This window comes from Pseudophryne corroboree, chromosome 6 (assembly GCF_028390025.1).
Source record: "Pseudophryne corroboree isolate aPseCor3 chromosome 6, aPseCor3.hap2, whole genome shotgun sequence".
Classification (NCBI taxonomy): domain Eukaryota; kingdom Metazoa; phylum Chordata; class Amphibia; order Anura; family Myobatrachidae; genus Pseudophryne; species Pseudophryne corroboree.
In genome coordinates, this window is record NC_086449.1 from 455,710,656 (window position 1) to 455,725,930 (window position 15,275).

Here is a 15,275-nt window from a genome sequence, read left to right on the forward strand (position 1 = left end):
TCTCTCCCGTGGTGGCTACAAAGCTCTCATCTTCTAGAGGGATGCCGATTCGGAATCCAGGACTGGGTCCTGCTGACAACAGATGCAAGTCTCCGAGGCTGGGGCGCAGTCACGCAAGGAAGAAATTTCCAGGGAAAATGGTCAAACCAGGAATCTTGTCTCCACATAAATGTTCTCGAGTTAAGAGCCATTTACAACGGCCTGCTACAAGCAAAGAGCCTTCTTCAGGGTCGTCCTGTCCTGATCCAGTCGGACAACATAACAGCGGTGGCGTACGTGAACCGCCAAGGCGGAACAAGGAGCAGGATGGCTATGGCAGAGGCCACAAGAATCCTTCGCTGGGCGGAACAGCACGTGAGCGCTCTGTCAGCAGTCTTCCTCCCGGGCGTGGACAACTGGGAAGCAGACTTCCTCAGCAGACACGATCTCCATCCGGGAGAGTGGGCTTTTCACCAAGAGGTATTTGCAGAAGTGACGGGGCGTTGGGAAATTCCTCTACTAGACATGATGGTGTTTCGCCTCAACAAGAAGCTTCCGAGGTATTGTTCCAGGTCAAGAGACCCCCAAGCCAGTGCAGTGGACGCCCTGGTAACTCCGTGGGTGTTTCAGTCGGTATATGTGTTCCCTCCGCTTCCTCTCATTCCAAAGGTGCTGGGGATCATACGACGAACAAGGGTTCAGGCGATTCTCGCCGTTCCGGACTGGCTACGCAGGGCCTGGTATCCGGATCTTCGGGAATTGCTTGTGGAAGATCCTTGGCCGCTTCCTCTAAGAGAGGACTTGTTACTGCAGGGGCCCTGCGTGTTTCCGGACTTACCACGGCTGCATTTGATGGCGTGGAAGTTGAGCGCCAAATCTTAGCTCGAAAAGGTATTCCTGGGGAGATCATCCCCACTCTCCTTAAGGCTAGGAAGGAGGTTACGGCGAAACATTATCACCGTATTTGGAGAAAGTATGTTTCGTGGTGTGAAACCAAAGCTGCTCCTGCGGAGGAATTTCACTTGGGTCGGTTTCTCCATTTTTTGCAGGCAGGCGTCGATGCAGGCCTGAAATTGGGTTCCATCAAAGTGCAGATTTCGGCTTTATCTATTTTCTTTCAAAAGGAATTGGCCGTCCTTCCAGAGGTTCAGACTTTCGTGAAGGGAGTGCTGCATATCCATCCTCCATTTGTGGCGCCGTGGGATCTTGAAGTGGTGTTACAATTCCTTATGTCTCACTGGTTTGAACCTTTGCGTAAGGTTGAGTTAAAGTTTCTCACTTGGAAGGTGGTCATGCTTTTGGCTCTGGCGTCTGCCAGGCGAGTGTCAGAATTGGCGGCCTTATCTCACAAGAGACCATATTTGATCTTCCATTCGGATAGAGCAGAATTGAGGACTCGTCAACAATTTCTGCCGAAGGTGGTTTCTTCGTTTCACATTAACCAACCTATTGTGGTGCCTGTGGCGGTTCCAAAGTCTCTTGATGTTGTAAGAGCTTTGAAAATTTACGTCGCCAGAACGGCTCTTACCAGGAAAACAGAGGCTTTGTTTGTCCTGTATGCTTCCAACAAGATTGGAAATCCTGCTTCTAAGCAAACTATTGCACGCTGGATTTGTAATACGATTCAGCAAGCTCATTCTTCGGCTGGGCTACCGTTGCCGAAGTCAGTAAAGGCCCATTCTACCAGAAAAGTGGTCTCGTCTTGGGCGGCTGCCCGAGGGGTCTCGGCACTTCAGCTTTGCTGGGCAGCTACGTGGTCGGGTTCAAACACCTTTGCTAGGTTTTACAAGTTTGATACCCTGGCTGATGAGGACCTCATGTTTGCTCAATCTGTGCTGCAGAGTCGTCCGCACTCTCCCGCCCGTTCTGGAGCTTTGGTATAGACCCCATGGTCCTTTTGGAGTCCCCAGCATCCTCTAGGACGTAAGAGAAAATAGGATTTTAATACCTACCGGTAAATCCTTTTCTCCTAGTCCGTAGAGGATGCTGGGCGCCCATCCCAGTGCGGACTGTTACTTGCAGTGTATTATTACTGGTTAAAATTGTTTACATGCTGGTTGTGTATTAGTTATATTCAGCTTGTTGCTGCTGTTAATTCATACTGTTGTCTGGTTTCCTGATACTCCGGTTGTGGTGTGGGCTGGTAGGTTTCTCGCCCTTAGTTTAAACAAAAATACTTTCCTCGAAATGTCCGTCTCTCCTGGGCACAGTTCCTATAACTGAGGTCTGGAGGAGGGGCATAGAGGGAGGAGCCAGTTCACACCCAGTAAAAGTCTTCTTAGTGTGCCCAAGCTCCTGCGGATCCCGTCTATACCCCATGGTCCTTTTGGAGTCTCCAGCATCCTCTACGTACTAGGAGAAAAGGATTTACCGGTAGGTACTAAAATCCTATTTTTGTGTTTAGAAGATTAAATAATTACATTTACCTTTTGTTCCCTTTCTTAAAATTTTTTAGAAAATCAATAAAAAAAAAACACTCTCTTTGACTGTTTTGGGTTAAAAGAATGTTTACGTGTTAGAATACGTAAAAATATGAAGTGTTTTGAACAAAACAAGGTGTAATTTGTGTGGGTACCGCATTTAAAAAATAAATAAATCTGATTTTGATGTTGGAATGTGACTGGTGATAATATTGGAAAATGGCCTCCTCACAAGGGTGATAAAACCCTCATTAAGTGAAAGGGATTAATTGGCTACACTATTCAGTCATTAAATCACACAGTCCTCAAAGCACACTAACAGTCCATGTTTTAGTGATATCCATGCTTGAGCACCGATAATTAAATTAAAATCCTGAGGTATTAATTAAGCCACATGTGCTCAAGTATGGCTATCCTTAAAACCTGGACTGTTAGTAAGCCTTGAGAACAGTGGTTGGAAACCCCTGCATTAAATTATATCTGATCTTGTTTTGTTTTTTTATTATTATTGAAAGATCACAAAGCTTAGGAAGAACTATAGGTCACACGTTGCCTTGCTTCAGCTCCCATCCAAGCTGTTCTACCACAAAGAACTGGAAGTCTGTGCAGATCCAACAGTTGTGAATCGTCTCTTGAGATGGGACAAGCTGCCCAAGAAAGGATTCCCATTAATTTTCCATGGGGTCAGGGTATGTAGCGTCCCAGTTTAATAAATTGTATGGGATGTAGTGGGCATGCGGATGTTTAGAATGCCAGCGGGCAGAAGACTGGTGTCAGAATCCCAACACCGGAATCACGACAGCCAACATCTTGGGGAGGGTAAGGCAGCTTTCAGGCTGCAGGAAGGGAGATTAGGGTTAGGCTAACAGAAGGGAGGGTTAGTATACTTACCCACGAGGTGTCGTAATTTTAAGCATTGGGATGCCGCTGTCTGTCATGAGGCCGCCGGCATTGTGAGCGCTGGTCTCCTGTACCCTTCCCAATTGTAATAATGTTACAGAAATATGAACAAAATGTTAATTGTGTGTTTATAAATTCTGATCTGCTCTCTTCCTTGAGCAATGCTCTGCAGCTGTAAGGCGGTATCTTAAAAATTACTATTTAACTGGGACTGTGATAGAAATAAGAATTTTCTAAAGTCCTAATGAACGCATGTGTGTTACATTTATGACAGATTAAATACACTGCTCACCTAATGATAGTATTCTGTGCTAATGCTGTTTATCTAAAGAGACACAACACAAACTAATTCTAACTACTGTATATTGAATCCTGGTACTACAGTTAGACTGACTAATATCTAGGAATTTAAAATAACCATATAATGGTTAATACGTATATATAACGAAAAGGAACAGATGGCAATCAATTTGCATTTATTGCAATTTTATTCACTTCATTCATTCTTTGCATTTTTATTTTACTGAGCAATACTGTTGATAATATTTTTGGGTATAACTATTTCTCTAACGTCCTAAGTGGATGCTGGGACTCCGTAAGGACCATGGGGAATAGCGGCTCCGCAGGAGACTGGGCACAAAAGTAAAAGCTTGAACTAGCTGGTGTGCACTGGCTCCTCCCCCTATGACCCTCCTCCAAGCCTCAGTTAGATTTTTGTGCCCGAACGAGAAGGGTGCATGCTAGGTGGCTCTCCTGAGCTGCTTAGAGTAAAAGTTTATTTTAGGTTTTTTATTTTCAGTGAGTCCTGCTGGCAACAGGCTCACTGCATCGTGGGACTAAGGGGAGAAGAAACTAACTCACCTGCGTGCAGAGTGGATTGGGTTTCTTAGGCTACTGGACATTAGCTCCAGAGGGACGATCACAGGTTCAGCCTGGATGGGTCCCGGAGCCGCGCCGCCGGCCCCCTTACAGAGCCAGAAGAACGAAGAGGTCCGGTGAAATCGGCGGCAGAAGACGTTCCTGTCTTCAACTAAGGTAGCGCACAGCACTGCAGCTGTGCGCCATTGCTCTCAGCACACTTCACACTCCGGTCACTGAGGGTGCAGGGCGCTGGGGGGGAGCGCCCTGAGACGCAATAAAAAACAGAAATACCTTAGGATGGCAAAAGAAATACATCACATATAGCTCCTGGGCTATATGGATGTATTTAACCCCTGCCAATTTTCCAGAAAAAAGCGGGAGATAAGGCCGTCGTGAAGGGGCGGAGCCTATCTCCTCAGCACACAAGCGCCATTTTCCCTCACAGTTCCGCTGGAAGGACGGCTCCCTGACTCTCCCCTGCAGTCCCTACAGAATCAGGGTAAAAACGAGAGAGGGGGGGCACTATTGGCAGCTAAATTATAAACAGCAGCTATAAAAGGGAGTAACACTTATATAAGGTTATCCCTATATATATATATATATAGCGCTCTGGTGTGTGCTGGCAAACTCTCCCTCTGTCTCCCCAAAGGGCTAGTGGGGTCCTGTCCTCTATCAGAGCATTCCCTGTGTGTGTGCTGGGTGTCGGTACGATTGTGTCGACATGTATGAGGAGGAAAATGATGTGGAAGCAGAGCAATTGCCTGTATTAGTGATGTCACCCCCTAGGGAGTCGACACCTGACTGGATGGTTGTATTTAAAGAACTACGTGACAATGTCAGCACTTAACAAAAAACTGTTGACGACATGAGACAGCCGACAAATCAATTAGTGCCTGTCCAGGCGTCTCAGACACCGTCAGGGGCGATAAAACGCCCGTTACCTCAGTGGGTCGACACAGACCCAGACACGGATACTGAGTCCAGTGTCGACGGTGAGGAGACAAACGTAATGTCCAGTAGGGCCACACGTTACATGATCACGGCAATGAAGGAGGCATTGAACATTTCTGACACTACAAGTACCACAAAGAAGGGTATTATGTGGGGAGTGAAAAAACTACCAGTAGCTTTTCCTGAGTCAGATGAATTAAATGAGGTGTGTGATAAAGCGTGGGTTTCCCCCGATAAAAAAGTGCTAATATCTAATAAATTATTGGCACTATACCCTTTCCCGCCAGAGGTTAGGGCACGTTGGGAAACACCCCCTAAAGTAGATAAAGCGCTCACACGTTTATCTAAACAAGTAGCGTTACCGTCTCCTGATACGGCCGCCCTCAAAGAACCAGCGGATAGAAGGCTGGAAAATATCCTGAAGGGTATATACACACATACTGGTGTTATACTGCGACCAGCAATCGCATCAGCCTGGATGTGCAGTGCTGGAGTGGCGTGGTCGGATTCCCTGACTGAAAATATTGATACCCTGGATAGGGACAGTATATTACTAACTATAGAGCATTTGAAGGATGCATTACTATATATGCGTGATGCACAGAGGGATATTTGCACCCTGGCATCAAGAGCGAGTGCTATGTCCATTTCTGCCAGAAGAGCGTTATGGACGCGACAGTGGTCAGGGGATGCGGATTCCAAACGACATATGGAAGTATTGCCGTTTAAAGGAGAGGAGTTATTTGGGGCCGGTCTATCGGACCTGGTGGCCACGGCAACGACCGGAAAGTCCACCTTTTTACCCCAGGTCACCTCTCAGCAGAAAAAGACACCGTCTTTTCAAACTCAGTCCTTTCGTTCCCATAAGTACAGGCGGGCAAAAGGCCACTCATTTCTGCCCCGGGGCAGAGGACGAGGAAAAAGACTGCACCAGGCAGCCTCTTCCCAGGAGCAGAAGCCCTCCTCTGCTTCTGCCAAGTCTTCAGCATGACGCTGGGGCTTTACAAGCGGACTCGGACACGGTGGGGGCCCGTCTCAAAAATTTCAAAGCGCAGTGGGCTCACTCGCAAGTGGACCCCTGGATTCTGCAGGTAGTATCACAGGGGTACAAACTGGAATTCGAGACGTCTCCCCCTCGCCGGTTCCTGAAGTCTGCTCTACCAAAGTCTCCCTCCGACAGGGAGGCAGTTTTGGAAGCCATTCACAAGCTGTATTCCCAGCAGGTGATAATCAAGGTACCTCTCCTACAACAGGGAAAGGGGTATTATTCCACGCTGTTTGTGGTACCGAAGCCGGACGGCTCGGTGAGACCAATTTTAAATCTAAAATCCTTGAACACTTACATAAAGAGGTTCAAATTCAAGATGGAGTCACTCAGAGCAGTGATAGCAAACCTGGAAGAAGGGGACTATATGGTGTCTCTGGACATCAAAGATGCTTATCTCCACGTCCCAATCTACCCTTCTCACCAAGGGTACCTCAGGTTTGTAGTACAAAACTGTCATTATCAGTTTCAGACGCTGCCGTTAGGGTTGTCCACGGCACCTCGGGTCTTTACCAAGGTAATGGCCGAAATGATGATTCTTCTTCGAAGAAAAGGCGTTTTAATTATCCCTTACTTGGACGATCTCCTGATAAGGGCAAGGTCCAGGGAACAGTTAGAAGTCGGAGTAGCACTATCTCAGTTAGTGTTACGTCAGCACGGGTGGATCCTAAATATTCCAAAATCGCAGCTGATTCCAACGACACGTCTCCTGTTCCTAGGAATGATTCTGGACACAGTCCAGAAAAAGGTGTTTCTCCCAGAGGAGAAGGCCAGGGAGTTATCCGAGCTAGTCCGGAATCTCCTAAAACCAGGCCAGGTGTCAGTGCATCAGTGCACGAGGGTCCTGGGGAAAATGGTGGCTTCTTACGAAGCGATTCCATTTGGAAGATTCCATGCAAGAACGTTTCAGTGGGATCTTCTGGACAAATGGTCCGGATCGCATCTTCAGATGCATCAGCGGATAACCCTGTCGCCAAGGACAAGGGTGTCTCTTCTGTGGTGGCTGCAGAGTGCTCATCTACTAGAGGGCCGCAGATTCGGCATTCAGGATTGGATCCTGGTGACCACAGATGCCAGCCTGAGAGGCTGGGGAGCAGTCACACAGGGACAAAATTTCCAGGGCTTGTGGTCAAGCATGGAAACATCTCTTCATATAAACATTCTGGAACTAAGGGCCATTTACAATGCCCTAAGTCAAGCAAAACCCCTGCTTCAGGGTCAGGCGGTATTGATCCAATCGGACAACATCACGTCAGTCGCCCACGTAAACAGACAGGGCGGCACGAGAAGCAGGAGGGCGATGGCAGAAGCTGCAAGGATTCTTCGCTGGGCGGAGAATCATGTGATAGCACTGTCAGCAGTGTTCATTCCGGGAGTGGACAACTGGGAAGCGGACTTCCTCAGCAGACACGACCTTCACCCGGGGGAGTGGGGACTTCATCCAGAAGTCTTCCAAGAGATGGTAAGCCGTTGGGAAAAACCAAAGGTGGACATGATGGCGTCCCGTCTCAACAAAAAACTAGACAGATATTGCGCCAGGTCAAGGGACCCTCAGGCAATAGCGGTGGACGCTCTGGTAACACCATGGGTGTACCAGTCAGTGTATGTGTTCCCTCCTCTGCCTCTCATACCAAAAGTACTGAGAATCATAAAAAGGAGAGGAGTAAGAACTATACTCGTGGTTCCGGATTGGCCAAGAAGGACTTGGTACCCGAAACTTCAAGAGATGCTCACGGATGACCCGTGGCCTCTACCTCTAAGAAAGGACCTGCTCCAGCAGGGACCTTGTCTGTTCCAAGACTTACCGCGGCTGCGTTTGACGGCATGGCGGTTGAACGCCGGATCCTGAAGGAAAAAGGCATTCCAGAAGAAGTCATCCCTACCCTGATAAAGGCCAGGAAGGATGTAACCGCAAAACATTATCACCGCATTTGGCGAAAATATGTTGCGTGGTGTGAGGCCAATGAGGCCCCTACAGAGGAATTTCAACTGGGTCGCTTCCTACATTTCCTGCAAACAGGACTGTCTATGGGCCTAAAATTAGGGTCCATTAAAGTTCAAATTTCGGCCCTGTCGATTTTCTTCCAAAAAGAACTGGCTTCAGTGCCTGAAGTCCAGACGTTTGTCAAAGGGGTACTGCATATACAGCCTCCTTTTGTGCCCCCGGTGGCACCTTGGGATCTCAATGTGGTTTTGGGGTTCCTAAAATCACATTGGTTTGAACCACTCACCACTGTGGAATTAAAATATCTAACATGGAAGGTGGTAATGCTGTTAGCCCTGGCTTCAGCCAGGCGTGTCTCAGAATTGGCGGCTTTATCTTATAAAAGCCCTTACCTGATTTTTCACACGGATAGGGCAGAATTGAGGACTCGTCCTCAATTTCTCCCAAAGGTGGTTTCAGCGTTTCACGTGAACCAGCCTATTGTGGTGCCTGCGGCTACTAGGGACTTGGAGGACTCCAAGTTACTGGACATAGTCAGGGCCCTGAAAATATATATTTCCAGGACGGCTGGAGTCAGGAAATCTGACTCGCTGTTTATCCTGTATGCACCCAACAAGCTGGGTGCTCCTGCTTCTAAGCAGACGATTGCTCGTTGGATTTGTAGTACAATTCAGCTTGCACATTCTGTGGCAGGCCTGCCACAGCCAAAATCTGTAAAAGCCCATTCCACAAGGAAGGTGGGCTCATCTTGGGCGGCTGCCCGAGGGGTCTCGGCCTTACAACTTTGCCGAGCAGCTACTTGGTCAGGGGCAAACACGTTTGCTAAATTCTACAAATTTGATACTCTGGCTGAGGAGGACCTGGAGTTCTCTCATTCGGTGCTGCAGAGTCATCCGCACTCTCCCGCCCGTTTGGGAGCTTTGGTATAATCCCCATGGTCCTTACGGAGTCCCAGCATCCACTTAGGACGTTAGAGAAAATAAGAATTTACTTACCGATAATTCTATTTCTCATAGTCCGTAGTGGATGCTGGGCGCCCATCCCAAGTGCGGATTGTCTGCAATACTTGTATATAGTTATTGTTACAAAATTCGGGTTATTATTGTTGTGAGCCATCTTTTCAGAGGCTCCTTCGTTTATCATACTGTTAACTGGGTTCAGATCACAGGTTGTACGGTGTGATTGGTGTGGCTGGTATGAGTCTTACCCGGGATTCAATATCCTTCCTTATTATGTACGCTCGTCCGGGCACAGTATCCTAACTGAGGCTTGGAGGAGGGTCATAGGGGGAGGAGCCAGTGCACACCAGCTAGTTCAAGCTTTTACTTTTGTGCCCAGTCTCCTGCGGAGCCGCTATTCCCCATGGTCCTTACGGAGTCCCAGCATCCACTACGGACTATGAGAAATAGAATTATCGGTAAGTAAATTCTTATTTTTTACAATACCAATTAAAATAAGCATTTTTTTTAAATAATTATCAGTACATTTCTAATCGATGAAGTACACCTGTATAGCAATGTAGTGTATGTTAGCATCATCACATATGCAAAGTTCATAATGCACAAAATGGAAAATCATTCTAGCACCAGTGCTTTTTATCTTTTCTTTTTTTTCTTTTCAGTATGTTAAGGGATGCCGTTTTAATAGAAACGTTCTCTTACATAAAACAGATTTAGGGTAGATAGGAAAGTTCTATAGATGGTCTTTTGGTTAAACTCCCACCCAAAAATCATTTAACCCTTTAGTGCAGAGGATGAGTATTACTAATCCTCTGAGTTTACATTAAAAGTTCACTAGTCATTCAGGAGATGAATGTGGGGAAGACTTACCTGACAGAACCCCTGCTGATTGCTGCTGTTGGAGGCTTTTGGAGGGACATGCTTGATAGCATTGTACTGGGGTGCTGTCAGATCATAATGCCTATACTACACCCCCCAACCAATACATTTTTTTACACACTAGTATACTTACCTTGCCCCCCTAACCCTCCCTTCCCGCAGCCTAAACCTAACCCTCCCCAGCGTTGTCTAAACCTACCCCTGCTACCTGCAGTATAAACCTATGCCCCCTCTCTGCAGCCTAATCCCCCCCCCCCCCCCGTTAATACAACCTCACAAGTGTCCCAACCTCCACCGTGAGACACACTTGTTTCTCTTGCTTCAGCTGTGTTTTCTTTCAAATAGAATGTAAGCAGGGCCCTCCCTATCCTTTGTTTTCATGTCTGCATTTATTTTGTATACGTTGTATGTCTCTATTTTATGTTTGTCCTGTTTAACCTTACTGTCTAGTGCTGCAGAGCTCTGTGAGGTACAGATATACAATAATAGTAGTAATAGTTTTCGTATCTGTGACATTTTGGAGATGCAAATTGCTAAAATAAGAGATGACTCTGCTTTAGTTACTCTTTGCTGATTTTAGTACCCTTGATTTAGAATTTGAGACGGCCCTTTTTATTGACACTACTGTATTTTCTTTCACAGGGAACAGAAATGCGTGAGGGAAGCAACCCATCCTGGTTCAATCCATCTGAAGCTGTACAGGTCATGAGATACTGCTGTATCCTTGCTAAACATGTCACTACATCTGTGTCTGCCAAAGACATTGGAGTGATTACACCATATCGAAAACAGGTGCTTACTGTGTGCTCACTGCTTGTCCTAGACATTGTAAACTTGTCCATGTATAAATGTACAGCAATATTTCTCAGACAATAAATTGTGCTTTTGATCTGCTTTGGAGATTGTATAAAAACTTATTTGTCATGCATATAGTTTGAAGAAATGATGCTGAACATTTGGGAATGTGAGGAACATTAGCTGCTAAACTGTTTACAACTGCACATATATAAAGATATATATATATATATATATATATAGATATATATATATATATATATAGATATATATAGATAGATATATTATGTATTTTTATTAGAAATGTTCAATTTAACAATACAAAAGAAACCATGAGAAATAAATGCAAAGACAGAGGAAAATCCAAAAGACATAGTGAAGGGGAGGGAGAAAAAGAAAAAATATAAAAGGAGGAGAATTGATAGAGCTCTAGCTATTTGCAGTGGAGTACAAGCGAGGTGTATAAAGGATGTGTGTAATTAAAACAATAGAGCCATAATATTCCTGGGAGCAGTACCAGTGGAGGGGGGTTGATTTAGGGCAAACTAAGGACTCCATACTTGAATAAATCTGGGAGATTTTTTTATGGATAAAAGGTCTTTACCATAGCGGCTATATACCTAATCTTGTTCATAGGCGCTTAAAAGGAGGGGGGGGGGGGGGGGGGTTTAAGATGCTTCCAATGAGAAGCAATAAAGCATTGAGCTTCATTAAGAAACTAGGAGACTTGTTTATCTGATAGTTTATCCAAAGGAAGGGACGTGGTTCCATAAAGATTGTAGAATTAGTCACCTTATTCACTAGGGCCTCTGCCGCATCCCAGAAAATGATCCTAGAGAAAATCTTTGGGCATGACCACCAGATGTAAACAAAGAACAATAGAAATTGGAATGGTACCATCGGAGTGCGCACAATTAAGCTGCCCTAATGAGTCTCGAGATAAAGGGTCACACCGCGAACCCTGGATACTGCTTTTTAGAGAACAAATTATCTCAGACTCATAAAGGAACTTAAGAAAATAAGAGAGAAAAGCCAAATAATTAACAAACAAAGGTATTGTACTCCCCTGATTTAAAGTGATTCTTGAATGTCCCAAATGTCACTTTTATCGATGTTGAAAAAGAAAAGAAGACACAGAGAGGAAAAATCCTTGTATAATATTGTTTGGGTAAATGCACACTGCAATAACAATTTTCATGCGAAAGACCACTTGAAGTGATTTAATAGTATGATGGGGTTGCCCCTTATATCAAACCACTAACAAAAGTGTAAATTATGGTTGATTTGTCACCACCCCAAATCGAAAAAATATATACTTTCACCAGAAATAAACAGTTTCAGGGGATAGGCGATTTAGAGACCCTTTCCCGAATTATGGAGCCCAGGAGTCCTCCTCCGGGGTAGTCTTGAGGTCAGTTTCTTATATGGGGTTATGTAGAGTGCAGTAAAAGGACGTACAATGACTAAATCATACCTTTCATGAGGGAGTTAGTTAGACACAGCCGACTTCCGGTTCCGGCGCCCATGTGAGGAGAAGCTGATTGCTGCAGCTCTCCTGCACCCTCGGTAACCGGAGCACACAGCGCCTCCCGTTCGCGGCTTTTCTCCGCACCTGGCGCACACTACCTGTGGGAAAGTGCTGGGGACTGGATGGAAAGGTTTCTGTCCTCCCCCATGCCCCCTAAAGCCCAGAGATCGAGGTCTGAAAAACGGCCGGGAGGGGGCGTGGTCTGGCAGCTGAAGGAAGCAGCTGTATTCTCATAGAGCTCCTGGGACCAGCAGCTAATAATATATATATATATATTACTTTACAGTACCCTCACATCAGCCCCAATACCTCTCCTGCCCCTCCTGTGGCTCCTGTTGACCCCCCCCCCCCTCCCCCCGAGGTGCCGCGGAATCGGGGAGCAGTTTTCACTGCTCCCGCGGGTTGCGGCCTACGGGGATCACGGAAGCCGGGGCCTCAAGTATCCTCTCACGCCGGAGACAGTCCCGGGACCCACAGCTCGGGCCGCGGACCTCCTCCGGAGCTCCGTTCTCTCCACTGCAGCTAGCCGCTGACCGCGGCTAGAAGTGTCTCCCGGCCGCCGGCTGTTTACAGCACGTATCTGCCCGACGGGGACCCTGAGACAAGCCACGCGGGACGACGCAGGCTGGCGCCCGGCGGCCATCTTACTCTCGGCAGAGGTACTGTCTGTATCTCTCTCCTGCTGGGCCTCCAGTAGTAAACGCGCTGGGGATCTGGGGGTGACCAGGCGAGGGTAGAGAAAGGGGTATATATAAGGCTGGGTCACACAGACCTTTTGGCTATTTACCAATTGCTAAAGTGCCCCCCCCCCCCCCATCCATCCATCCCTCCACTCATTCAAGTACCTGCACCAGCCAGTTCCCCGCTTAATGGTCTCCACACAGCCTGCCACCCGCTGCAGCCATTTATCTATAACACCGTGAAGCGGTGGTGGGGCAGCGAATTTTCTAACACATAGTGTCCCGCAGAGACACCTCAATCAGACCAAGTCGGATGCTCTGCCACTGTGAGTTGGTATATGGTGCCCTAGCTATGCGCCTGCCTGCCTGATGTTGCCTTAAGACCACGTGGGGGCTCTTGCACGGTGACGACCCACATGCTTCATACTGCCGAGGATATGTGAAAGTGTAACTATATACTGCTTTACTTGAAGACCGATCTCATGGTGAGAGGGATAAAGAAAAAAAAGGCCAAGACCAAGCCGGACGCGATCCCATCCCCTGCGAACCGACATTCGTCGGACCTGCGTCAGTTCTTAACTACTCCAACCACACTTCCCGCTACTTCCTCTACTGTCCTGACCTCTCCGAATCTACACGGCCCGGTGGTCGACATGACATCCCCTGAGACTCCGTTGCCCCCACAGACCCTCTCTCTGTCTGCGGAGATAAGCGAGATATTGTCTCATGTAAAGACACTCCCCACGAAACATGATTTCTCAGCCTTGGAGACTCGCTTGCTTTCCACCATCACTCAGGAAGTGACAGCGCTCCGACAAGATATGTCCCAAGTTGCGACCCGTGTCGATGTCTTGGAACGTCATGAATCGTCTAATGTGGATTCTTTGACTAAATTTCGGGAGGTGCTATCTCATCAACGGGACGATATCTCATTTCTAAAATCACGTATTGAAGATATGGATAATCGTGGCCGGCGAAATAATATCAGAGTCAGGGGCTTACCGGAGAGCGTCCAACAGGCTGACTTGACAACGGCCTTAACTACGATATTTGGAGAACTTATTGACCTGGATCCGAACAAGGACATCATATTTGATAGAGCTCACCGAGCCCTCCGTCCCCGCGGCTTGCCCTCTGACAGACCACGGGACGTGATTTGCAGGCTCCATTATTATGCCCAAAAAGAGGAAATAATGAGGTCGGCCCGTCAACTGGATAGCATTGACTTTCAAGGGGACAAGATTCAGATATTTCCTGACCTTGCCTGGTCGACCCTACAACAACGTCGAGCCTTGAAGCCTCTTACAGACTCTCTCAGGAAACTCGAGCTGAAATATAGATGGGGCTTCCCTTTCTCCCTCCAGGTCTCTCATGGTGGCAAAGTCGCGAGTCTCTCTAGACCTTCGGACTTACAGGCCTTCTTCAAGATCTTGGGAATTCCTCCGGTACCGTTACCAGATTGGGACGCCTTTCACCACCTACCGGACCTACCGGTTGTGCTCCCTCCAGACGACGCGTGGCAGCAAGTACGTTCCCCACGGACGCGGGGAACTACTCCGGGTTCACGTTCTTCAGAGCCTCCCTGAAGGAGATGTCTTATCCCGAGCGGAAGTGCATTTTCATGCTACCCGTGTTATGCTCCGAGTTTTTTCTCTTAAATAATGCTTTGTGTTGCTCACACGTGAGATCGGTTCCTGTAACTTTGTAACAGTTTAAAGTTGTTATGGTTTCATAGATAAGAAATGAGGTATCGTCGACACGTTATTTTGAAAGAGGGGGAGAGAGAGAATTTAAAAAAAAAAAAAAAATTTCTCTCCATGTTGTACTTATTATGTAGATGACGATGCTCATACACAATTGATCAGCCTGTATGAAACCGGGTTTGATAGCTTAAAGATTACACATACACTTTTATATAAGCTTGCATATTTTTATTTTTTGTTTCACCTGTGCCTTTGTGCACATCTCGGTAATACTATATATTTGTTTAGATTCTATTTTGTGGATGGTCGCTGTCCTGGGCCCCCCGTAGGATCCACACTATGCTGCATCCCCTGTTTCTTTGGGCTGGGAGTCGGCAGGATTCCGCTCCTGTCCTTTTTGCAGCGGTCCTTTTTGTAGTATTATCATCTCTGTTTAATGTCAAAGTACTTTACGGCGTGGTTTCCCACGCCGCATCTTTTTTTCCTCTTTTCTCTACTTTCTCTTTTTTTCTATTTCCTTCTCTTGCTGCTCTTCCTTCCCCTCCCCCAGTGTCTGACGTAGGGAAGACTATTGCAAAGCATTTAGGCCCGCCTGACAATGGGGGTGAATGATCTACATGTAACTACCCT

The 15,275-nt window shown here is 46.9% G+C and overlaps 1 protein-coding gene across 1 annotated transcript in view; it reads left to right on the top strand.

The window, feature by feature from the left end:
- Positions 1-15,275, top strand: part of MOV10L1 (Mov10 like RNA helicase 1) — a 432,265-nt gene that overhangs the window by 322,767 nt on the left and 94,223 nt on the right. The window contains exons 19-20 of the mRNA XM_063929997.1: positions 2,915-3,088; positions 10,582-10,731. Coding sequence (XP_063786067.1) covers positions 2,915-3,088; positions 10,582-10,731 — 324 coding nt within the window. The remainder of the gene's footprint in view (positions 1-2,914; positions 3,089-10,581; positions 10,732-15,275) is intronic.